We start from the raw sequence: 24,680 nt of genomic DNA, 5'->3' as shown, positions 1-24,680 counted from the left end.
GTAAGTAGCTTTTGTCTTAATAGTTTGGTATAAAAACTTTAAAGAAAGCATAATTCATGTTATCTAGGGAACTAGTAAAAGTACTGCACACCCTTAAATCTCTGGCATACTTTAGTCTAAGAAAATGATACCTGGCAGGCATGTGAACTCCAAGTCTCTTGCCTACTTCTTCAAGTAAAAGAAGCATGGTCATTCTGGGCTGGGGGCCAATGAGCCCCTGCTCCTAATAAGAGATAAGTTACTATTCTTGCTAACAATCTGTTGTGGATTTTTTTAAATTTTTCCCCTGAAATTAATTAAGAAGCACTTGTAAATCTGTCTGTCCAAAAATTGCAGTGAGAGTAAGCTGCAGAGGTAACAAAGGTCTTGAGGACTGATATAGTAGTTGATAGAAGCTTATTTTGAGTTTGGCTCTTATTCTGTTATATATGAAAGTTGTTGGTTTTTTTTTTTTTCACATCAATCTCCAGATGACCAAAAGTTAGATTAGAAAATAACCCAGACTTTTTTGTTTTCTTTTGAAGTAAACATCTGTATAATCTTTAGTTCCTCTAATCAGACACAATTTGTCCAGTTACTGGTTCATGTCCCATTAAGGTTTTATGCACAGTTGACAATAAAGTCTAGAGCACTGTAAATAAACAGTCAGCTTGGCAATGGACAGATGTTTTATAAACATTTTGTAGTTTATTAATACAGCTGATGTTACTACATGAAAGCTAACATTCAATAAGAAAATTCTGCATTAAGCTCTCAGTGTATGTTTCTATTTCCTTGAAGCATGGTAGACACCTTGGCATAACGTAGCAGCACATAATGGTTTGTGGGTTTTGAAAAGGTGCAGGCCATATTGTGCTGCCTCAAAAATACAAGGATTTCATCACCCTGAAGAGACATACCACTTATGAATTAGTCAATCTTGTGATGCTGATGTCTGTCATACTTTAGCAGCACGTAAATATTGGTGTTAAGACTGTAAATATCTCCAGTATTAACTGTGCTGCTGAAGTAAGGCTTTCCACTTCTGCACGTGAGTCATGGAAAAGGACATTTTGTGTATTTCCTTTGCCTTTTTGTTGCCACAAATTTGTATATTGTCTGTTTATAAACACTTTCTTGGCTTTTGTTTGTATTTTCATCTATTCAGAAACAATATTTAGAACTTCATAGTGTATGATGGTAAATATAGGATAGACATATATAACTTTGTGTTGGTTTACCTGAAAACTGAGCTTTTTAAAGAAGCCACCTCAAGCTACACCTGTCTAACAATGCTTTGGTAAGTGTGTTTGTTTATATTTTTAAAAACTATAAAAATTATGTTACTTTAATTGTCAGTATTTCTTTATTAAAACTCTTAAAACTGGTTATTCATTTTTACAGCATTTTCTAAATGAATGGAACTGGGAAATTTTTGGTCATGCTTTTAGCAAAGAGAACTCACAAAGCAAAAGTGTCTTCCAAATTTTCTAACAAAACCTATTAAACACTTCATTTCTTAAACCACTTGACTATAGATCCATAACTGTTTTATGGTTAGAAGTTTAAACTGTGGATCTGACTGTGAATTTACTAATTTTTTTTCTCATCTTCCACTAAGATTTTTCTCTTGCAGGAGAATCTTTCATTGAGATTATTGAAATCGCTGCAGTGAGAATGGAAATTACTTGGGCTCCTTTCCTTTTAAAAGCTGCATGCAAGAACTGTGTGGTGAGTCAAATGTAGACTAATGGTTATGTAAATGTCACTAATTTTAGATACAGATCTGAAAGTGTGTTTCCTTTTAAGATTTTATTTTCTTCACTATCATGACTCAGTATCACTTGCTAATCTAATTTTATTAGCCCTGTTGTATTTTACCATTTAAAATACACATGCCTTCTTCAATTAAATGCTCACAGAGTCAAGTTTATATATCATATAGATGTTTTAAAAGGAGGAAAAAAGCTTATCTGCACTGGGGATTTGTTTTCACTTCAGCCTTCACAAGCCTGCTACTGGTGCAGTTGCACAGGTAGAAACATGATGTAGATGAATATGAATCCAAGTTTTTATAATTCATAAATTTGCATTATTTGACTGTATAGAATTTCAGCCTGGTGTATGTGCTGCTAAAAATTACGCTTTTCTTGTTTGCTACTGCTACGGATTTGAACTGTTGAAACTACTGATGGCTAAAATTTCCAACTTAGTTCAGACCTGAGCAGTTCTCAGCAGCAAACCTATGCATAATTAGATAGCCTACGTCTTTTCATAAAGAACACTTCCATGTGTACCTTTACCTATTACAGCTCTCTTAAGATACGTGACCAAACTGAGGTTGATTATTTAGAAAAAATATGCTTTCTGGCTCAAAGGTGAATAGCTTTCTCACTGAATTTCTTGAAGTAGCACTATGTTATATTTGCTTATCTTTAACTGCTTAACATTGAAGACCTGCACATACATTTCAGCCATTTGAAAACTTAGAATTGCTTGGCTAGACCAGATTCTGTGAGTTATAAAATAAAAAGATGTTACTCTTCTACTATGCCACGTCCTTTAAAGATCACTGATTTTTGTCAGCCCACTGCAGACTTCTGCTTGCAGGGGGCCATCCATCCTGTTGCTCTTGTAGATCTGGTATTTTAATATATCCAGGATTTTTCCCAGGGACTTGTATGAGTAGATATGAATCTAAGGAGCTGATCAGAAAGACTTGAAAGCATGCAACAAGTCTATTTGCATGGCTTTGTCAAAGTCCAATGGCCAAACCGTGTGTTCCTGACTACTTCATTGTGCCCATGTAGGCCTTTATAGGAACAGACTGCTTCCTCCTGGTTCACCATGCAAACCCGTATCACTGGCACAAAGCAGGAGATGGCAGGGAATGGGAAGAAGCAGAAGGACGAAGGTTGGACCACCTTGTTTGTTGGCCCTAGCGACTTCAAACAGTTCAGTGACAGGACAAAAACACAATTTGAGCACTTGCAGAACCAGAGTTCAACTGACGAACCAAAGTTCCTGTCAAGATTAAGAAAGTGACTTGAAGTGCTTATGAAGGCCTACTCAAATTATTTGGATCCTAAACCTTTGGAAAGGATGTTGTATTTCTTGCATGGTTCATAGGTGACTTAAATAATATTAGCAGTTATATTTTCCAGAGGTTTGCCTGCATGGATGGTGCCATAGGCTGTGACCAAATCAAACCCCCTCTGCCTTGCAACTCTGGGATCCTAAGGATTGTGCCTGATCTGAGAAAGGAAGGCTCACTGTTTTCAGTTCAGGTGCTTATTTTCTGCTAGGCTTAGGAACTGCACAGGAAAAAGATGCCTAATTCACATAAAAGAGAAAGAAAAGGAAGGCCTGCTTGAAAATAAACTGAGACTAGTAGCTATATAGGTGTGAAGATGTCTAGTGAGAGGAGCATGTCTGAAAATCTGGTATTGAAAGATTTGAGCTGAGAACTAATAGGGGAAAGACAGATCTGATAAACTGGAAAATCTGAAGGATTGAAATAGTTTAGGCAAAGATTTGGGGTTTGTTCCTTGAAATTGGAAGAAGCAGCAGCCTGGCAGAAGGGATCTGGCTTGAAGCAAAGAGAACAAGTCAGGCTTGGGGGAAAGGGCTCGCACACTTCAGATCATTCCTAACATTCACTAGGGTATTCTGCACTTGAGATCCAGAAGGGAATGTAGACTGTTAAGTAGTAGCTTTTGCTGTCATCTGCAAAATGACTGTCAATTTCATTCCCCTCATCATATTCCCCATAGAAAAGACCAAGCTTATTAGTACCCTCAGCTACTACTTTGTGGATTTTGGTCCTGAAAAGGAATCCCAAAATAACAGAGTAGTTAAGGTAGGAAAGGACCTCTGGAGATCATCTAGTTCAAGCAGGGTCGGGCAGAGCAGCTTCTTTAGGGCTGTGTCCAGTCAACTTTTGAATATCTTCAAGGATGGAGGCTCTGCAACCTGTCCTGTTGAGACAGAATTTCATGCAGTTCATTTTGTACCTGTTGCCTTCTGTCCTATCACTGGACACAACGGAGAAGAGCCTGCCTATGTCTTCTTTACTGTCCCTTTCCTCCATCAGCAGGTGTTTAGAAACTTTGATAAGATCACACAAACACAAGCTTTTTCTTCTCCAGGCTGGAGTCTCAGCTCTCTCGGCCTTTCTTCGTGTGAAAGATTGTTCAGTTCTCTCATCATCTTTGTGGAAGTAAATAAAATACTTCAACTAATAAGGGGAATTAAAATTCAAAGGGGGAAATGTTTTTGTGGGGAAAATAAACAAAACACAACCTGATAACTGTAAAAAGAACATGAAGATCACAAAATGAAAAGGTAAGAGGTTAGGTAACTCCTACTTTAAGATTCTGCAATCTTCATTTGCCCCCTTGTGTCAGTGTACTATGAAGCAATCTTTGTGATCACACAGAATATTCAACCTAATGATACGACTGGCCGGGTGCAGGTGCTGGGCCAGGGAAGGTGTTTTTGGGCAGTGCCAGCAAGAAGCTTAATGCTGCTATAGGTGCTGCAGATTAGTAGAAAATTCTGTAGGCAATGGAATAACTGCTACAAGTAGAGGAAACGGTGCCTTCGTGGTCACGTCAAGTGAGAATTCCTAAGAATTGGATGAGGTGTTTATTTTTCTGCCTTTATTCTTATATGATGCTAAACAAGTTACTGGGCCTTGGCTTCTGTAATACTTGTATTCCTCTTTAATTTAGAGGTGTCCAACTTAAGACTCTTATGTCTGAAGGAAACACTGGCAGTTTACATTTTGTAGGTGAGTTTCTTGGGAGTTGTCATTTGAATTAAAATATTCTGTAATGTTATGTCTCCCAACAGCCTCCTATCTTGTTAAAGCATACCTCAAACTGTGGCATACTATGATAGTTTCTACACCTCCATGTCATATTTAAAATAGGGATAATAGAAACTTAGCTGAAGGGCGGTTGGGGTTTGGTTGTTTAAAAAAAACGAAACACTTTTGTTTAGTAGCTGTACTAGAGTACATTTCCTTATGGAATTTTCTATGGCATTCTTCAATTCTGATTTTGGAGGAAGAGGTGAGTATTGTGCATCTTTTAAAGACAAGATCTGCAATCAACTTTTCTTGTTGCCAGCTCAAGTTGAGAAGCAGAGTTTCCATGTTGTTTATTCATGGTCTATTTGTGCAGTCCTGTGAACTCCAAAATACTCTGATTTTTGTCCTCTTGTCACTGATTCATTTTGCAAATGTAACTGTTATTATTAAATACTTGTACCGTTTTTGAATGTCATTTCAGAAGTAACATCTTCAATATTCTGTAAAATATTCTATACACTGAAGGTAATGTTCATGTTTCAGCTTCATCATGTTTGACAATAAATTTACCTGTGAAGACCTATTTTGCAGAAAGAATGAACTAGTTGTACAGTGGTAAGCAGTGCATTGTTGAAAATGTAAAGTGACTTAGACCTGTGTATTTAGCACTTCTACAGGCCATTGTTCTTCAAATTTCAAAAGCAGTTTTCTTGGTACTGCACATGGCACACTTTGCTGAGTGAGAGTGGCCTGTACTGAGTATTTGGATACAGAGATCTGAAAATGTTTCAGCTTTTCCCTTAGTCATGGTATCTTGTTAAGTATTGAGGGAAGTCTGTCCTAGACAGGTAGCAATACTAACAGTAATGATGGAAATTTGAAATGTTTAGACTTCCTTTATCTTCTTCATCACAGCCTGTCACAGAAATCACAAGAAATGATAGAAATATATCCAAAGTGGTGAGCTGCTATTTTACCACAGTGTTACTTGAAGCTGAGCAGCAATTCTTCATGTAAGAAACGAGTAAGCAAAAAGTTAAAAATGTATTTGAAGGAAAACACTATGTCTGAGATATATGTGAATCTCCTTTCTAAGGTGGAAGTTGTGTGTATCAGAATAAAATTTTTACCTATAAAGAGAAATAAGAAAGAATTATGGAGAAAATGCAGTAGCATGAGTGACAATGCTCATCTTTCTGTGAGGGGGATAATAATGTTTGGTGTATTTTTCACTACATAGTTTATTTCTGTTAGAATTTATTTAATGGCTTTCAGGTGCAGTTTTTTTCCACATTTTATTCACTTATAATAGCTCTGTATTTGTTAATAAATCAAATTTGAATTTATCTAATATTGCTTCTGTCTCTTAATGTAAAATTTGAACCTTACGTTTGAAAGTTCTGAAATTAAAAAATTAATTATAGCAGCATTTATCCAGTTTGTATCTTCAATTTAAAGTATACAGTGCTGAGTAGCTAAAGGATGACTTAGTTTCTGTTGAGAGATGGGAACAATACATCCATATTGTTCTTTTCTGCTGTTTATAGCCATAGGAGACAGACATGGATAGAAAGGTTCACATTTCCCTATGTTTCTGCAGGGCAAGCAGTGGCTTTATTACCTATAAAGGAACTTTATACAGCTTTTACACTTTCAAGTGGTTTTAAAAGTAAAATATTTTGGAATTTCTCAACAAATACACAAAAAAACTTTAAGTATTATGAAATTTGAAGTATATAAGGCATAAATTATAGCATATAAAATCTCAGATGTATACATTTTAATCTTTTATTGAAAGAAAGGCAAATTAAAAGCTTCAGGGGTCACATTATTGGACCAGTTAGAATAGTCAACAATAATATATGACTATGGTTCTACAGTCCTGTGATTCTTGAGCCAGACAAGTTTTGGGATTGAGAGCCTTCCTGTTACCTTCAGCATGAGCCTGCCTCTGATATTTCCATGGTGGTTTCACTAAATAACTTTAGGTTAGTTTTTGGTAAGCTCAGCCAGCTGAATGTGTTTGCTGTGTGAGCAACAGTGCTGGCACCAAGAAAAGCACCCTCCACTCTCAAGAATGGCAATCCAGCTTTAAAGTTAATTTAAAGTTAATTGGTTAAATCACTGTAGGGAATACTCAGGGCCTTATTCTTCCTTTCTTCATACTCCTACAGAGAGGCTTTGCCTATCTGCTCTTTAAATCAGTATTAAAGAGTCTAAAGACACCTTCATCTCTCTCTTGTGCAGAAGATTGGTATCTACATGTGAAACCAACACAAAAATGCTTATATAGATATATATATATATAGCTTCTTAGCTATAAGAAGATATATATAGATATAGATATATAGCTTTATAGCTAAACAGCTGTGACCCACCTTTCCTGTCATGAAGACAATGTGAAAGTGTCTATCTTTTCCAACAAGCAATATCTGTTTTTTTAGACACATAAAAAAAATACGTTAAAACTGTATTATCCATCTATGTATAATGGAACTTCTGACTCAAAAATAAGAAATTTTCAGTAATATGAGACAAAGATGGACAACAGCTCTAATGTTTTGCAGGTATGAAATCTGTTAAATGGCCTGTGTGACAACCAATTTTAGGAAGCGTCTGTGGGTAGTAGGTGGTACAGTCAGAAAAAGGATTTCACTGCAGATGCGATGACATCGTGTAGCCAGACAGCCCCCTGTTGGTTGTATTGTTGTGGAGGTTCCAGAAAGGAATCGTGCTTGAATTCAGCTATTCATTGCTTTCAACAAGCTGGTTTTTTCATTTCCATATCACAAATAGAGAAAATGGAGGGGCAAAAAATGTGTGTGCTTGTAAAAACTACCTCTGAATGAAGTTTTATCTCTTGTATAAGACAAATGTTAAAGCCTGGTTAAATAGAGTATCTCCACAGTTTCTTAATGCCTTTATAGAAGCTTATTTTCAAAGCACTGTAGTGGAAATTTAGAGCAGTACTTTGTCCTTGTGATAAAACTTAAGGCTAGCATACTTTAATATCACATTTATAGTCTTACTAATGCAAAGTACTTAGATAAACTGCTGTCAAGAATGCAAGTAATAGATTTTAAAACATAAAAGTTTGTAAGCTGGCAGTGAACTAGCCTGATACACGCTCCAGCTTTATTTAATGACTGAGACTCTCTTGCAGGCACATCTATGAGAGCTTCTGCTATTTAACAAGAGGCTTGGGTTTGTTTTTTTTTAATCATTTCCTTTGCTTTAATCTGTTCTTTGTATGTGTTTTAAGTTGCTACCAATGCAAGTAGCTGTATACTTCCAGTTTGTGTTTTTCCCCTGTGCTGAGAAACTAAAAACCTTGTTCTTCAAATGAAATAGATGTCTAATATATTGGAAAATTAAAGGACACAAATTAGGTATTTTGGTGGTTTTTTTTTTCTTCGAAGTGTTCGTAAAGAGAACCTAGAATCTCCCTTGTATTGGTTACTGTATATCCATGTGGTAATGGAATGCTGTAGGTACTGTATGAGGTAGCCAGGAAAGTTTCCAGAAAAAACTCTGTCTCAGGGGCACAGGGTCTTTTGCTCTGACATAAACAATACAGAGGTGATCTCTTTCTTCATCAGATAAGGCCAAGGTTATAACAGCTCATCTTCATCTGAGGAACTGGATTTGTGGCTGAAAATCCACAGCTGCAACAGTGTTAGGGAAACTGATGTGAGAGTTAATCTTCTACTACAGTACAGAAGATGTAGCATGATGCCAAGAAAGCCTTAAGGAATCTTTCTGCCCCTCAAAACACATTAAAAAATCTATTGTAATCAGATATCTTTAAACTGCTGACAGAAACAACAGAGGGTAAGGATACATGCTGTGATTGAAAAGGGGGAATGGGAAAGATAGTGTCAGACCAAAGAGATGGTTTAAAATTGTCATGACTTGCTAAAATCCATCAGAAGAGTTTAAGAAACTGGCTGAAACAATCTGAAACAAGGTGAGGGTACTCTCCCATGAAACAGAAAACCTGGTTTTCAGAAGCCCGAGGAGATCGAAGTTCACATCTCTTCTGAAAAAGTACCCCATGGAAGTTGCCACAGATGTTGCCCATCTTTCTTGATAAATCAAGGATATGTACAAAAAAGAAATCACAAAATGGTTTTGTTCAAAGATTGTTGGCAGTGATAGCTATTACTCTTAGGAGATGAAAGCAAGCTGCAGGTAGAATTTCAAAGGGTAGTGGAATTTGCTTTTATTGGACTAACTGTGCAGTTCCTTGCAAGTTCCATATTTTTTCCTAAGATGTTTCCTGAAGTAACGGTAAAATGAGCATATAATAAATATAAGTACCCATTAAAGCACACTAAAGGAATACCTTATGTTTCCAGCAGATGAACACTGAGATAACGAAGTGTTTCTGAATTGCATCACAGATCTCTATTATGCCAAAGTTCTGGGTTTTATTGCTAAAGAGAGCACCAGTAAAGGTGGCTTTAAACTGCTTTATGCTCCTACATTCTCTAAATCTGCTGAAGACAGAAAGCAGGGAGCAACTGCATGGCTGTTCAACAGCCAGCAAGGGGATTCACCTCTTCTCTCCTGCAATCTACCTCAAACTGTTTTCTTTTTATTATATTTGAAGAAGCTTTTTGAGTTTCAGGGGGGTTTTGTTTGTTTGTTTTACAGGAGAGTTTACAATTCTCCTCACAAATTAGCAGCATAGGTAAGAGCCTGTTCTAGGTTGAAGAAGATTCAAATAACTTCTCATGCTCAGAAAAATTACTACATTCTTCCTCTTACGAGGAGTGGTTACATACTCCATTTCCAAATCAGGATTAAACTTTAGGACTTCCTCATGGTTCTTGGAGTATCTTTAATTTTTATTTTGTTTGAGCAATTCTAGTAGCTTAGAACATACAGGTAACTTGCAGAGCTCTTACATTGTGATCCCACTGTTTTATGCTTACTCAGGCATAAAGCAGCCTGAGAAAGGCACTGCCTTACTCTATGAATGTATCTCAGTTTCATCTAAAACTGCAGCTTTTAGAGGCTGCAGTTTAGCTGTGAGCAGTTGTCCAGAGCAGTGGACATTTTTAATGGTAATTAACACAATCCTAACTGTATCTCTGTTTTTGGTTTTGTTGTTTTTTTCATATTTATTGCAGAGTTCTTTTAAAAACAGCACCTGGTCCTGGTAATATATAGTGTTTGAGTTTCTCAGGCTGCCAACAGGCTCTTTTGAGACACTTAGGCCTGAGGAAACTACTCTGAATCCCCATAAGGCTTATCCTTGAGATAGGAATTTCTTTGTCACCCTGTATGTTGAAACCAAATAATTTATATTGTGCTTCCTTACTTTTGTAATTTTCTTTCATCTGCCTCTTGGTATTACACAGATAAAGCCAAAAAAAGCCCTTCTGAATTCTGTTATCTTTAAAAGTACTTGGAATTCTCGTGTCTGTCTGTGTGTGTGCTGTGCATTGATACACAGGCGCTGCTTGCAGCCATTCGTACCTGTGCATCTGGAACTCTTTGAGTGGGACAACGCTGTTCAGCAGCACTTGTGAAAGCAACAACTGTTTCCTTGTGCAAGAGCAGTGTTAATCCTGCCACCCCTCATTTTTTGGACTACCAGTGGCTACAAAGAGAGCTTTTCATTAGCCAGTGATAGTAGCAATTTTCTTTTTCACTAATCTTTATTAGTGTTTTCTTATTCACTAATTTATATTAACATTTAAATAGATGTTAAGATGTGGTTTAATTTAGAAACTAGCACTTCTGGTTTATTGGTTTTTTATTTTCTCTTTGGCTGGAGAAACTGCTTTAGCCTATGAAGAATTCCTTGTCAATGCATACCCCATGAATGAGCACAACCTCCCTGGTGTTCAGACACTTACTGTGTGATGTAGTGGTGTCATTAAAGACTATCTGCATAAGATACCTTTTACTTGACTTGATGAGCATCACATGAATCTTCTAAGAAGGCTGAGCAAGCAAAATATCTTGCCTCAAGATGTCACAAGTGATACAGGCAGACACCTGGCCTCTGGTTCTAGTTTGCCTGAGCAGAAACACTTGAGAAAGACCAGAACTTTTTGCCTTTCCCACTTCTTGGCGTAGGCTGTCAGCAAGTCTCCTAACATGGCTAGACCTTGATTAGAGGGTGACAAGGAACAGAACATTTGCAAAAGGGATCCTGATTTTCTTCTACATAAATTCTGAAGAAGTTAAGCATAGCTCAAACCTGGGAACACCAGGCAGTCCAGTGATGCAGAATTGGAATTTTCCTGGTACGTCGCTACAGTTCTTGGATCCCTTGGCAGCCATGATTCTAGAGCAGAAATTATCAGTAACAATGACACCAAAATTATTTATGGCAAGGTCGAGTCACTTTTGGATGGCAGTGTTATGAAAGTTCAGCAAGGCTAAGCACTTGTTAACTACTTACAGGCTTTTTTGGCTCAGCAAGTAAATCCTTCAACACTTCTGCTTGCTTGTTCTGCTTGCTTATTCTGCTATCCCATTAGACGGGATAACTTTGGGGCCAGACAAGAAGGGTTTTCACAATCCTATGCCTTTGCGAGCAGAAAATCCTGAGTGTTTAGCGTGCATTTCTTGCAAAGCTGACGTGATGCAGCATCTTTATGCACAAGAAAAGATCGACCCCCACTTTGCTACAACCTCCTTTCAGGTAATTGTAGAGAACTTCTTTGTTGTCCCAGGCAGCCAGCAACAGAACAAGAGGAAATGGCCTCAGACTGTACCCAGGGGAGGTTTAGGTTGGACATTAGGAGGAATTTCTTCTCAAAAGAGTGATTAGATATGGGAATGGACTGCCCAGGGAGGTGGTGGAGTTACTGTCCGTGGAGGTGTTTAAGAGAAGACTGAATGAGGCACTCAGTGCCATGGTCTAGTTGACATGGTGGTGTTTGGTTGGTCATAGGTTGGACTTGATGATCTCAGAGGTCCTTTCCAACCAAATTCATTCCGTGAAAGCTGCCTCCAATAACAGCAAATACTGATAACTAGAGCAAAAGGAAGCTGAAGTTTTATCTCTGCTGCAGAAGGAGCTATCTTCTGAAAATGAGAGTCTCAAATAGCATATGATTAATTCATATTGCACATACTAATTTAAAATGGTAAGAATTGCCACAGACATCTAGAGAGGAATTTAGATATGGCGCAGTAGAGAGCACTGATGGCAGTAACAACATTTCTGGAGACAGACATCTTTATAAAAACTATTTCTTTATGGGTTTTCTGAAGCACTGGCTCTGCATTCTCTTTTTATAGACAAGGTTGTACACACTGTTCTTAGATCCCCAAGACAAGCAAACACCAGTTTCCAAGCACAGGCATCACAGAGAACAGGTTTTCCAACCATGCAGACCTTCATGCCCTCCGGGAAAGCAGCGCAAGGCTTTGCCTCCAGTAGACCTGTATGCTTGTCACCACTTGTTTCAGAAGAGCAAAAACTCACATATGCATGTCCTGAACACTTCATACGTGATCTAAGAACTGGCATTAGATCCTTCACGGATCCTCCATGGCTTTATCTTGGTGTTGAGGGTAGACCAAGAAGATCATCTCCAAAGAATAGAGATGATCCAAACCGCAGCCGCCTGATGTTCCACTAGCCTTCTGTGACTTCACATGATCAGCTTTTCTATTCAGTCTCAGAGCCTACCTCAGAAGCTCAGTGAGAGCATGGGTCATGAGTCATAGGACAGTGAGGCACTGGGACAGGTTGTCCAGAGAAGCTGTGGATGCCCCATCCCTGGAAGTGTTCAAGGACAGGTTAGATGGGGCTTGAGCAACCTGGTCTGGTGGAAGGTGTCCTTGCCCATGGCAGGGAGGCTGGAATTAGATGATCTCCAAGATCTCTTCTGACTCAAACCAGTCTATGATTCTGTGGGTCTGACTTTCAGTAGCCATCCACAAGACACTGCTACAGCACAGCTTATGAATACAAACTGTAGCCAACAGAGGAGTCACACAAATGTTCCTGTGCCTGTGAGTGCATTTTCCAGCCAAGTTCTGCAGGGAATCTCTGAAAGGTGAGTCTTGCAAATGGATCGCCTTTTGTCCATCCTTCTTCCAAATGTATCCACAGAGATTTGGGGACTGTGTATGGACACCAGGGAATTCTAGATTACACTATCACACTTCAAATGTCAAAGAAAACTCCATAAAAGCAGAAAGCACCATTGGCCTAATCAAGATGGGAGAAGTATCTCAGTTAAATTAAGGGCCATGCAGATACAATTTTTTATTTACATTCCTGACATGGCCATAGTTAATCATTTAAGCTATTAATGTGTTCCAGAGATCCACAGTTTACTGAGCCATCTTCAGAAGATAATGTTTTGAATGATCATAGGTAGCAAAGGAATATTATATGGCTTAAGGATCAAGTTGCAAATGGGGAAAACAATGTAAACCAGTCTGTTCCAGGAGATACATTTCCAATTTATGGAAAATTAGGAACTTACTAATAGGGTTAGTGCTCACCATACTGCAACTGGAATTGAAACAAAGTCCACCAACAGGAAATATCCAGTAAGTATCCAGCAGGCTTATCACCCCAGTGCTGCAAAAACAGTGCTGTTATTCTGATCTTCAGAGTTTGTCTATTTGACCTCTGAAAGCTTAGCTTCTGTTTGCAGATGTGAGGTATCGACATGATTAATCCATCTGATGTCTGGATCCTGCAATGTTTCACTTCACAGCACATATGCAGAAATTACCTCCTAGAGAAAAATTATCTTCTTCAGGTATGCAAACGATTGATGTAAGATGTTCTGCAGATGCATTAACCCAACACATTGGAAAAAATAAAAAGTCCCTATAGTCTCATGAACATTTAAGTCTCCTGCCTAGATTATTCTGTGCCATTTCCACATTCAAATCACCCACCCGTTCATTCACCTCTATGAGATCTGCTTTTCCTTATCCAGTGGAATTGAAATTTCTGACAGTTCTGTTAACTGTCCTCCCTTCAATACAATAAGTTGTGTCTCTTTGGTCCCAAAAAAGCTGTGACTCTTTCCAGCCTAATTTTATTTCTTAACACCCTCTTTGTAATAGGAAAGAAGTGAGTTGGCCACCTTCTGTGGATCTCTGCCTGCCCTCATCACGTAGCCTTTTCCTCTGTTCCACCAGTACCAGGCTGAGGAGTGGGCTGAAGGCATATTAAAAACAAGAAGATTAAAGGATAGAAGGATGAGCATGCCTTCTGTTTATTGTTGAATACAACATTGCAAATAAACCGGTATGTCAGCAATTATTGTATTACTCAGTTTAGATATCACTGGGGAACAAAACCAAAAACCATAAACCAGTCTTTTCAGAAGGCCCTCAATGAAAGCTACAAACTGCCTTTGAAATTCAAAGAAAACTCAGTTCCTGACTCCAAAGTACTAGTAAAACCCCAGACTTGATGTTTCCAATCTATTGCCTTTTTTTTTTCCAGTGGAGAATCAGGATGGAACAATGTTGCAATGTTTAATTCTTCACAGTTTCAGCAAGCACTCAGCTGACTGCTGTAACAGTAACTTGCTTAGAAAGCAAAGCCCTAAATTAATTTTCTTCAGCAGACTTGTACACATTACTGTTTCCAACCTTTAGGGCTACATTCATTATCCTTCTGACCAGAAAGAAGCTACCCATTATTGAACCATTCCATTAGAATGAAAACAGAGTAGAAATGGAGGAAGGATTCTTGGAAAAATTTACACATCAGATCACACTTCAGGGTGTTATTTCAGCAGAAACTACATGACAGTCTAGAAAACTGACATTCCCTTTTTTTTTTTTTTTAAATAGAAGTCAGATTTATTTGTATTTTATATGATGACTAGTGATTTACATTTCACCCACCCATTTGAGAATATTCAGGGCTCCAGGCATATCTCCAGCCAGAACCAGACTATTCAAATCATTGTTGGTCCATCCATTTGCTAGTCACAACAAGGCCTTCTGTGACTAATTATGGCCTGACTGCAGCAGGAGAGGCAGCTTCAAAGAATGGGAATCTTCAGACACACTAGCAGTTCCTTTGGTTCCCAAATTTGTTATTTATGTGGATTACATTGAGTTGACAGATTTAACTGGGCTGTTGAAGATATGGTCAAAGAAGCAGAGTCATTCCCTTCCTTTTTATTGTTTTCTGAAGACATAACAGTCATATGCATCTGTCACTAAAGAGAGGAAGTTCTCCATCACTGGACTTCATTTGAGCTTTTATTTGCTGTTTCAGTAGCATCTGGGAATAGATCAATATAATATTTGGTAGGGAGTTTTATTTCCTCGTGATGCACTGTAAATCTTTTACTGAAGATACTCCCTCTGTTTATTGTTGAAAATCGATAAAAATAAACCTTGTAAACTTAAAGCCTGGCAATGGTTCAGCACAAATGAGAGGGAAGGAGTAAGAAGCAATGAGCCTCCCTTCTCCTCTTGGATAACTCCCAGCTTGCTTCTCAGTGAATATTCAGTAACACTTTCCAGCAATCTGAGAACAAATTTAAAAAAAAAAATATTCAGAGTTATGAATGTTTCGTTGTGGACTCAGACAGGGCTTCTGATCCACTTTGGTGGCTTTCTGGTACTGAATTGGAATATACCTTTGACTTATCCACTTCAGAGACAGATAAAAGCACATCAGCCTTGCTCTGCTCAGATTAAAGCAGTTACTGTTGAGTGTTGGAAAGCTAGAAAACAACCAAAACAGGTAGAAAGTAGGAACAGCCCAGTGTGCAGAAAAGTTTCTCCAAAGTTAACAGAAGTAACTACCCCTGGGCATGATACAATTACTCCAGCATCATTCTTTCACCCTGTGGCTATTATTCCTCATATACAGCATCTTAAGGAGTAGTCTTCTACTATTTCCATGAAAGTCAGTGGTTTGGAATTATTTAGTTAAGGGGAAAATTTCCCAGTGCTGTGGCCAGAGCAAAGAGATCGGTCTTAATCTAAATAGTATCTCAGTCTATAGTATCAATTTTAATAGCTTTATTTAAACGTCTATTCTTAATCAATTATACATTCACATGAACACTGGCTGCAGAACCTGTAAGAATGCACTGACTGCACTTCCCAAAGAAACAAAAACCCCCATGAACTCTCATACTGAAATCAATTCTCAAAGAACAAAAATGTATTTCACAACAGACTCTCTCCTTCCTGGTATCAGCAGATTACTGAACAATTCAGGTGGTAAATAAATTACAGGTCCCCAGAACAGATAAGAAGGACACAAGAGAACTTTCCACTGTGTGAAGAAGCAGATAAAAAATTACTTAAAAGCACAAAAAATTTAACCAATCACTACAAAAGGAAATAATCACAGTACAAGAACAGGAAGATGGAAAAAGTGTGGTACCTCTATGGCACTGGGATATCCAACAGGCACCACAAGATTGTGCTGGTAAAGCCCTTGACAGTCTTGAACATAGAAATACAGGATGCAATCCAACTATAAAGGAGGGAAAAGTGATTAAAATACAAAAATATGAAGCAAATGAGGTGTTGTCTTTCTCAATCATCTGCCTTTTACAAATCCACCAAGCTATCACCTCTTCTTAGATGATCTACTTCTGCCATGTAAACTGCTGTCCGTGTGGGACAGGATGACGGTGTTATCTTCCCATTTGGTTCCCTTTCCCTCTAGTGATCTGTTTACTGCTCTGGCAGTCTGCTTGCCTGGTACAAAGCCAAAGAGAGCTCACTGCTTGCTGTGAGTGAGCGAGGGGGCTGCCCCAACACTGCAGCAGTCCCTTTCTAGCATCTTGGACAGTGGAACAGTTTGCACATTTCTGCTGAATCCATGGAGTAATAAAAAGGCAAATACCTCAGTTAAATTTACTGAAATCAGCAAATTTTGCATCTTCCCAGGAAAAAAAAGGAATTCTCTTGAGAAAGTTGGCAATGACTTGAAGAACTGGATCGTGTCAGGGATAACAAATTTCGTCATTGGAAAAAGGAGTCTAAATGTGTCAAAATCCCATTCCTATTTAATCAAAAATAGAGTAGATGTGAGCAATCAGAGCTTCTGGCTCCCTCACATGTAAAAGCATGACCAAGTCACCTACAATATGCTGCTAGTCTAACAGAGATTGTGCTGTGAGGTATCAGAGTTAACTTGCCTGCCAAGATCTGGGTGAAAGTACTCGGTTTAGCACATAATCTGGTTTTGACCAAGAGGCTTTTAGAATCACTCAGACTCGTAGTTCCCATCAGCCAAACTCACTTCTACTTGTACAGCTGTTCCCTTCTCTGCAAATGTACCAGTGTGAACCGCTCTGCTGAGTGCACACCACATGGTCTGCTCTCTGCTGCATCCCTGCTTTTTGGGACCTCAGAACAGAAAGTGCAGTAACAACATTGGCCACTACTAAATTCCTGCCCTAGTGCCTGCAGGTTACATTGCATACCACTGCAAAGAGGGCACAGAAAAACTGTCATCCTGGCTCAGCAATGCTTTGCAGTAGCATAAATGGTCATGCAAGGTGGAGACCAGCTGATCCTCCTAGTAAATCAATGCTACTTTTATATTAACTTGTCTGCAAATGAACATAATTTCACCCCTTCCTCCATGATTACTGTTATTTATTTGTAGCTTGAAGCTACACAACACCTGTAGCTCTACCATCACTGCTTTCATTTTCTGTAAAAAGAAATCCAGGAAGGTGCATTCCATTGAAGAACCAGCTTCAGTTAAATTAATTAATTCAATCCATCTTCAATTAAAGTCATAGTTATCCTACTAGTATAGGTCACAACACATTTCTATGAGGTTCTTCACACACATACACACATGCTCTCAAACTTATTTAAGCGACTCTCAGTTAAAAAAAAAACAACAACAAAATGGAAGTGTTGTATAAGAGCCTAGTCATGTTCTCTGCAGGCACACAAGTGACAGAAGGTGACAATTCACAGTTCATTGCTAAGTAAGAGTAAATGCTAGGAGAACTCTGGGAATCCAAGCTTGCTGACAGTCATGTGTTTCACTTCAAAAAGATGTGCAGTCTCACAGTATGCCATTACCCAAGGTCGAGGTAAAGCACATACAGTCCTTTATATGACAGGAAATTGCACTGGTATATTTTTCCAGAGCCAAAATAATGCATTCATAGAATGATGTTTGTGCTGAATAAAAATTAATCCCTGAGGGGAACAAAAAAGTGTTCAGCATTAGCCCATCATAAGTTGTTACTGATATGGTTGTACCAAATATTCATTTTGCCAAAGCCATGGACCATGGGTGATGCCATAGGTTAAAACTCCAGGGCTTTTTAAAAATGGAAATATTTCATATTTTCTTTCACTTTATTTATAAAAAAAGTAATCCAAACCTCAATTTTCCTGGTGGCTGCTACGGCAAGGAAAATAAAGTCAGTATTCTTATGGTAGATGAAACAGTGTAACTGTTACTATGAGAGGTTCAGAAACTAGTCTCACTTAGTTTACATCGCTACTATCATCGATCATTTAGGGCATGGTGTCTAAATACAGCCTCAAGTCTATTTTTTTAACTTTTTCCATAAAAAGTTATCACTTCTTGTCTTGTGTTTCTCATTATTATTGGCAAGTTTCTCCACCAACAATATTCACAGTCAATGACTCACTCAATACTCAACATTATTGTTTTCATACAAGGAGTGTCATCTCTGTAGTAGAGCAACCCGTGGGGACAGTCACCCACACAGCTGTGTCACCTGAATGCTGCCATCAGCAGGCTGACTTCAAAGCCCACCATGACAGGCTTCCTGACGCAGACCTTCAGAGAAGGTCTCCACAGAATCATAGAACAGGCCAGGCTGGAAGGGAATTCAAAAGATCATCTGGTCCAGCCTTTCATGGGGAAGGGAGCCCCGATGGAATCATTTAGCATCCTCTTCAAAATTTCCAGCATTTGGAGACTCCACTGCATCTGTGGGGAGGTCGTTCCAGTCAATGATGGTTCTCACTGTAAGAAATGTCTTACTTCAAGACAAATATTAACATATTGACATTATTGACAAAAGAAATCCCATTTGAAGTGAAAGCATTCACTCTTACATTCCTCAAAATTTATTACAATACATAACCTGTAACCACCTTAGGAGATGTAGTCCCATAATCACATTATTCTCAACACAGAAAGCTCTAAAACAAGCAAAGAGGACCTCACTGTTTCCACTGAACTTCTGAACTTGTCAAGCTAAAATGCCCTACAGTGATAGCCCAAGAAAAGAGACATCTGACAGTGGTGCTACCAGTCTGGGAAGATCCATTTAATTGAAACTCCTCAGGGCAAGAAATATATCAGCAAGCCCTACCACCCACCCTCATTATTAAGTGTTGCAAATTCACATTTTAAATGCATTCACATTTTAAAGCTAATGAAAAGCCAGACCTAATCAGTCTCACCTTGAATATTGTTCTGGGCACCACAGTATAAGAAAGATATTAAGATATTAGAGAGTGTCCAAAGGAGGGCAATGAAGATGGTGAAGCGCCTTGAGGGGAAGTCATGTGAGGAATTTGGTCTGTTCAGCCTGGAGGAGACTGAGGGGACACCTCATTGCAGTCTACTTCATGAGAGGAAGAGGAGGGGCAGGCCCTGATCTCTTCTCTGTGGTGACCAGTGACAGGACCTGAGGGAACGGCATGAAGCTGAGTCGGGGGAGGTTTAGGTTAAATATCAGGAAAAGGTTCTTCACCCAGAGAGTGGATGGGCACTGAAACAGGTTCCCCAGGGCAGCGGTCACAGCACCAAGCCTGACAGAGTTCTCCAGGCAGAAGCATTTGGACAATGCTGTCAGGGACATGGTGGGATCCTTGGGGTGTCCTGCACAGTGGCAGGAATTTGACTTGATGACCCTGAGGGGTCCCTTCAAACTCAGCATATTCTGTGATTCTATGGTCAGCCAAGATAGCCCAAACAAGCTCTACTGGGCTGTTTACAGCTTTGGAAAGATGGTGTTTTACCAACAACAAAAGACAGATGCAAATAATTGATCCCTGAAGTTACCGCTATCTTCTTTCCCCGTCTTGAAGGGAAGGCAAAAGATTCTTAATTTATAAAGCCTTGTTAACTTACCTCTCCCAGTACCTGAGCTAATTTTGGCATCTTTGCAAATCTTTGTACAGGGCTAAGATTCCCAACATTTTTAAAGCCACTGCTGCCAAGCCTTCCTTCTAATTGTGTTGCATTTAACAAGCGTTAAGAAATCCTTTGTACTGTTTTATTTAAAACTGTTCTAACTCTTCCATCTGAAGGACTGGTTATCGCATTTTCATCCTTTTTATGGTTAAAGCTCTAGAAATTTAGCTGACCCTTTGCTCACAAAGACCTTCATCATTTAATTCTCAGCACTGAAGAACAGCTTAATGCCTTCGGAGTGGGAGGAGGACAGAGGAGTATTCTACAAGAGACAGTAACGTGTTATTTCACAGAGCCCGGTGATGGCTTCACAAAGCCACACAGCAGTACAACTGGGGATCTTCCCGTTACTCTGCTCTCAGCTAATTGCAAGAGATTCAATGAGAAGGAGGAGCATTCATCAATCACTGAGGTTTGAATTCCTCCTCCAGCCACTTCTCCAAACTGTTGGGATGACAGTTGTGTCAAGCTGTTATTTCTTCATGTATTACAATGTTTTTAAAATCTACTTACAGATTAGCACAGAATATAAAAATTATTTTCAAGAAGAAATAGCTGATGCTTTTCGAGTCCCTATGTAAATCTTAGCCACAGAGAAAAACAAAAACAACCCTTGAAAATGCTGGAATCTGGTCCACAAACCCAGTATTTAATCTGTGGTTCTTTTATTTAGAGTTGAAGAGGGTGGAGCAGTGAAAGACAGGAAAGCAATTTTTTTCCGAGTACTTGAAAAAAAAAAAATTGCTTGTTTGTTACTTCCCTCAATAGTTGCAGTTTCAAACAAGCCAACAAAAAAATGCCGCTAGTGCTGACACACCCCTCTTCCACCTCAAAAGATGAAAGGAAAAGCCTTTATTTCCCTTTCTGCATTTGGCCTCTCCTTGCCTGTGCTACCCCAGAGCTCCCTGGGGTTTGGTTCACTGTGACAGTAAGGCCTGATGGCCTCTTCATCCTTTCAAAACTGTAGCATTCAACCTTTTCTTCACTGGCCACTGTCCTGGCACTTATGAGACGAAATCCATCTTTGAGTAAAGTGTGAAACAGCAGGCCTAGCACATTAGTACCATTAATCAGCTTCCTATTATCAGGCTTTATGGAAACATACCTAAAATCAGAAAAAAAAAAAAGGCAGTTACAACACACATTAACACTTCTTGACAGTGCAGGTCAGCACAGCTGCACGTGTTTACAGCAACCAAGGTTCTGGATATTTTTTAACTCCTTTAAGGACAACTGAACTCCTTCCTTCATTAACAGTAATTCTCAGTTCATCCAATTACATGTAAAGGAAGAAGCACTTCTCTTTCACACACCCTTCCTATCCTCTCCCAAAACTTACTTTCTTAAGAAAATAGCTGTGACAACCTCCATCTGGTTTCACTTAATGGAGGAGAGGGGAGTGGCAGGCTCTATTTAATGCTGCAACTGTTTTTGGGGTAAGAGTAAATGATGGTCAGTGAATCCCCGTTCACCCCAAGAGCATCACTTTCCAGCACACGGGATCTCTCTCTACAAACAGTGACATTTATTGCAAAGTTACCTGGTACAGCAGGTCTTGTGGCAACAAGTATGAAAATCATTTTCACATTGCATAAAATTCTACTTGATATAAAGTACAGTGTAAGAATCTACCCAGACATTTTGAGGAAGAGAAGCCAGGTAAAGATACTATTACAAAATATATAAGCTGACAGGGGTGAAACTGTTTCACAGTTCACAGGGAAGTACACCAAATATTTGTGGAAAGCACAAAAAAAGGCAAGAGAATCCATGTCACCACAAAGATTAAGACAGAAATTCAGCAATCAACATAATCAAACTTGACTTGTTTCATCACTCAAGATAAGCTTTTCTATTGATCTGCTGAGGAAAATTTTTACCAAGTCTGAAGAAATAAAAGAAACAAACAGAAATATGTTCCTCACTATTTAAGTTGCCATAACCTACTCAACCAATTGTTAGTCCACTAAAATTAGTAATACATTACAAAGTTAAGGTTTGGCACACAAATATATGCTGCTTCATGAATGCAGAGTAGTTTTTCTTCTACTTGCTTAGCCAAAGAAAGCTGGAAGAAAGGAAAAGTTTATTTTCTTTTAAAAATAATCAAAAAACTGCTGTGTTGGTTCATATAGTCAGATAGAATAACCCTTTTGGAACTATTTCAGTGAAATTTCCATAAAATTCCAGATGTTCTAACAGCCACAGAGGACAAATTAGGTTACATTTTCATATATAGCAAGAACATGCCTCCATACAGTAGAGACATCCAGCAAAAGCTTGTTTAAAAATGTAAGTTGTCATTAGAATATGATACTGCTATCACAAAAGTTACTGATATACAGTAATCTTAATAAAAACAGAACCTGGCTCTGAATTCAAAGAAAACCCACTATGTAGCACATAGTTAATAATCTACCCCTTCTCCCTTCCCCCAGTAAAAGGCTCTACAAAAGCTCTCCAGTCCCTGAAATGCTATCTTGGTTTCACTGATGTTTTTAACCCTGTTTAGACATTCTCTTTTTCCTCTTTTCCATATGAAAGCCTTTTGGACCATGAGCTAGTGGAGATTTTAGGCTTCCCCGCAGTACTGCGCTCCTTTACTTTGTCTCCTTTGCTTCATTTTACTCTGTTTTTCATGTCCTCTAAAAGGTAATTGATGCTGTGAAATTTTAAAGCAAGTGAGGAGGAAAGGGCAGACAGAAAGACCCAAGAGAACTCATAAACAAACATCAGCAATATTTTAGAAAGCTGAAGAACAGGCAAATCAGTGTAACAGAAATTAAACCAGGTGTTTCGAAACTAGAAAAAGATAACATCAAACTAGCAGAAATAAGGAAACATAATTCTTTTCTCTCAGTTTCTTTAAAACGAGCTTTGCTAAGCACACAGGGTGCGCTACCTGAACCAGAAGTCACAAAGACATCGCCATAACGAGAAGTCACACTAGGAGAGTACCTTGCCACAAACTGGTCCCCAGCAGAGTACTCAGTACCACACTGAAAAACCATGTCGTGATGAGAAGGTCTTTCCAAAGGGAGTGGAACGAGTGTTTTCTGAGAAGGAAAAGGGCTGCTCCAGCTCTGTCCTGACTGCTGCCCTGTAAACACAGTGATCTGCTCAGCTAGTGCCTCCACGGTGCTACTGCAGGAACCAAAGATCCGGAAAAAGGCCTGCATTTCTTGGAGAGAAAAACGCACTTCCAAGATCTCCAGCCTCGGCTTTAGCAAGTGTTCCTGGCTCAAGAGGTCAGCCAGGGGGTGGAGTCCATAGAATTCTGCTTCTCTCCGCAGCCTCTGATAGTCTGAGAAATCAGTCGGTAAGGAGACCTGTAGAGTCCTCAAGAAGTCCATGATGTAACTAAACAAAGCTCCATCTCTGTCCACAAAAAATTCTCCATTCACCAGTTTGAATTCCCCATCATCACAGTTCAACATCCGTGCCAGCCTGGACTCAGGGAACTGCTGCAAGGTGGAAGCGCGGGTTACATATCTCACACCTCCCACGCTCAGAACGACCACCTCTTGATTACTCATCGCTGCCTCAGCCACTCAGGAATCATAACTCTCTGATCTACATGTTTGTGACTTGATCTTTCCTAAACTGCAAGGCAGCTGCAGCTGCAAGAACCAGTGAGTGGGTTTTGCAAGTGTTTAGAGTGAGGTGTGGAGCAGCAACAGGATTCCCAGGCAACAAAGACGTAAATATCATGTACAATAGTTTTGTTTGCTGGGTTTGGTTGCTTGGAAACTTTGATTCCTGGAATTTAATGTTTTATTTTTGAAGTGAACAGCTTGAAAGGACTACTGGAATACAGTGAATAGACCGTCACAACTTATTAAACCTTCAGAGAGGCAAATGACTATTCCCAAAATATGGCACACCTTACGTTTGTTTTCTGTAAATGTCAACTCAATAGTTCATTCCATACACTGCTGTTCATAAGACCACTGCAAAAAGAGGTTAGATGTGCTTCAAGCAAGACATTTCAGTATTGTATGCTCCTAAAGAAGGGCACTTCAGAGAACTCAAGCTTAAGGTTCACTTTAAATCACTGTCATCCTAAGGCCAAGTCAATACACCCAAAAAATTCAATTAACTCCTGAAACAAGATACACAAAAATACAGTAACAGCAGAAGAACCTATCTAAGTTCCAATGCTAAAGCACTTCAAAGATCAGCAATATCCATACACTTGTTACATGACACAACTTGTTCAAGGAATCATCCAATCATTTTTCCTGGCTTTTGAAATTACGATCAGGGGAGAAAGAGAGAGACAGGAGAGAAACTGCTCTACCTGCCACCTCTGCAGGGCTAAAGCTCAAGCTACCTTCCTGAGGCAGACCCCTGTGTGCCTTTCACTGCACTAAACTGTTTACATTAAGGCCACTTTTTAAGAAAGTGGGGCTTCAGAGAGACATGGATCTCAGAAAACAGCTCAGTTACCCCAACAATTCCATGCTGGAAAAGTCAACTGCAAAGTACGTACTACCTGCGAAGTACATACTATCTTGCAGCTTGTTCTTATCAACCTCAAGTGATTTCTCGTTACCTCTAGAACTTATGCTTGCCCTGAAGACACATTTTTGTATAGAACGCACAATTTGAATGCACAAGATAATTACAACATTTGGTTATACAAAAAAACCCCCACCAAATAGCTATCTCAGTGAGAAGTGAAATACATTGTCAGACACAAAGTGGCTCTAGACTGTGAATGACGCATGCTGCATTTCGCAGAGGAAGGGCAGTCCTCAGCAAGCC

General features: G+C 39.1%; 1 protein-coding gene and 1 long non-coding RNA gene across 7 annotated transcripts in view; one reads left to right on the top strand and one right to left on the bottom strand.

Moving 5' to 3' along the window:
• The window catches only part of LOC135410533 (uncharacterized), an 83,587-nt gene extending 69,963 nt beyond the window's left edge, over positions 1–13,624 (top strand). For 2 of the 4 annotated variants that reach the window (XR_010428723.1, XR_010428722.1), the window contains one exon: positions 1,601–13,624. This is a non-coding gene — a long non-coding RNA (uncharacterized LOC135410533). Of the gene's footprint in view, positions 1–9 lie in introns of those variants that run through there. The other 2 variants (XR_010428721.1, XR_010428720.1) reach the window with 2 other exon arrangements.
• A 345-nt stretch (positions 13,625–13,969) lies between these two features.
• On the bottom strand, positions 13,970–24,623 carry KCNRG (potassium channel regulator). Of its 3 annotated transcripts, none has more exons than XM_064647336.1 (2): positions 22,816–24,623; positions 13,970–18,698 (listed from the first exon to the last, which is right to left on the bottom strand). In XM_064647336.1, the coding sequence occupies exons 1-2, from the start codon at positions 23,447–23,449 to the stop codon at positions 18,649–18,651; spliced, it is 684 nt and encodes a 227-aa protein (XP_064503406.1). In that variant the 5' UTR covers positions 23,450–24,623; the 3' UTR covers positions 13,970–18,648. The 3 variants fall into 3 exon arrangements, with proteins under 3 accessions (XP_064503406.1, XP_064503405.1, XP_064503407.1); XM_064647335.1 differs by lacking the exon at positions 13,970–18,698 and adding an exon at positions 18,823–21,018 and having other exon boundaries at positions 22,872–24,623; XM_064647337.1 differs by lacking the exon at positions 13,970–18,698 and adding an exon at positions 20,876–21,018.
• Positions 24,624–24,680: the final 57 nt, after the last annotated feature.

This window comes from Pseudopipra pipra, chromosome 2 (genome assembly GCF_036250125.1).
Source record: "Pseudopipra pipra isolate bDixPip1 chromosome 2, bDixPip1.hap1, whole genome shotgun sequence".
In the NCBI taxonomy this organism is placed as follows: Eukaryota; Metazoa; Chordata; class Aves; order Passeriformes; family Pipridae; genus Pseudopipra; species Pseudopipra pipra.
This window is presented reverse-complemented; position numbering and strand designations above follow the sequence as displayed.

Excerpts from the sequence above, each read along its gene's own strand:
- KCNRG (XM_064647335.1), bottom strand. The coding sequence starts at position 23,449 with ATGAGTAATCAAGAGGTGGTCGTTCTGAGCGTGGGAGGTGTGAGATAT. Across the intron at positions 21,019-22,871 it reads GGGGACCAGTTTGTGGCAAG|GTATGTTTCCATAAAGCCTG; the intron begins GTACTCTCCTAG and ends TTCTGATTTTAG.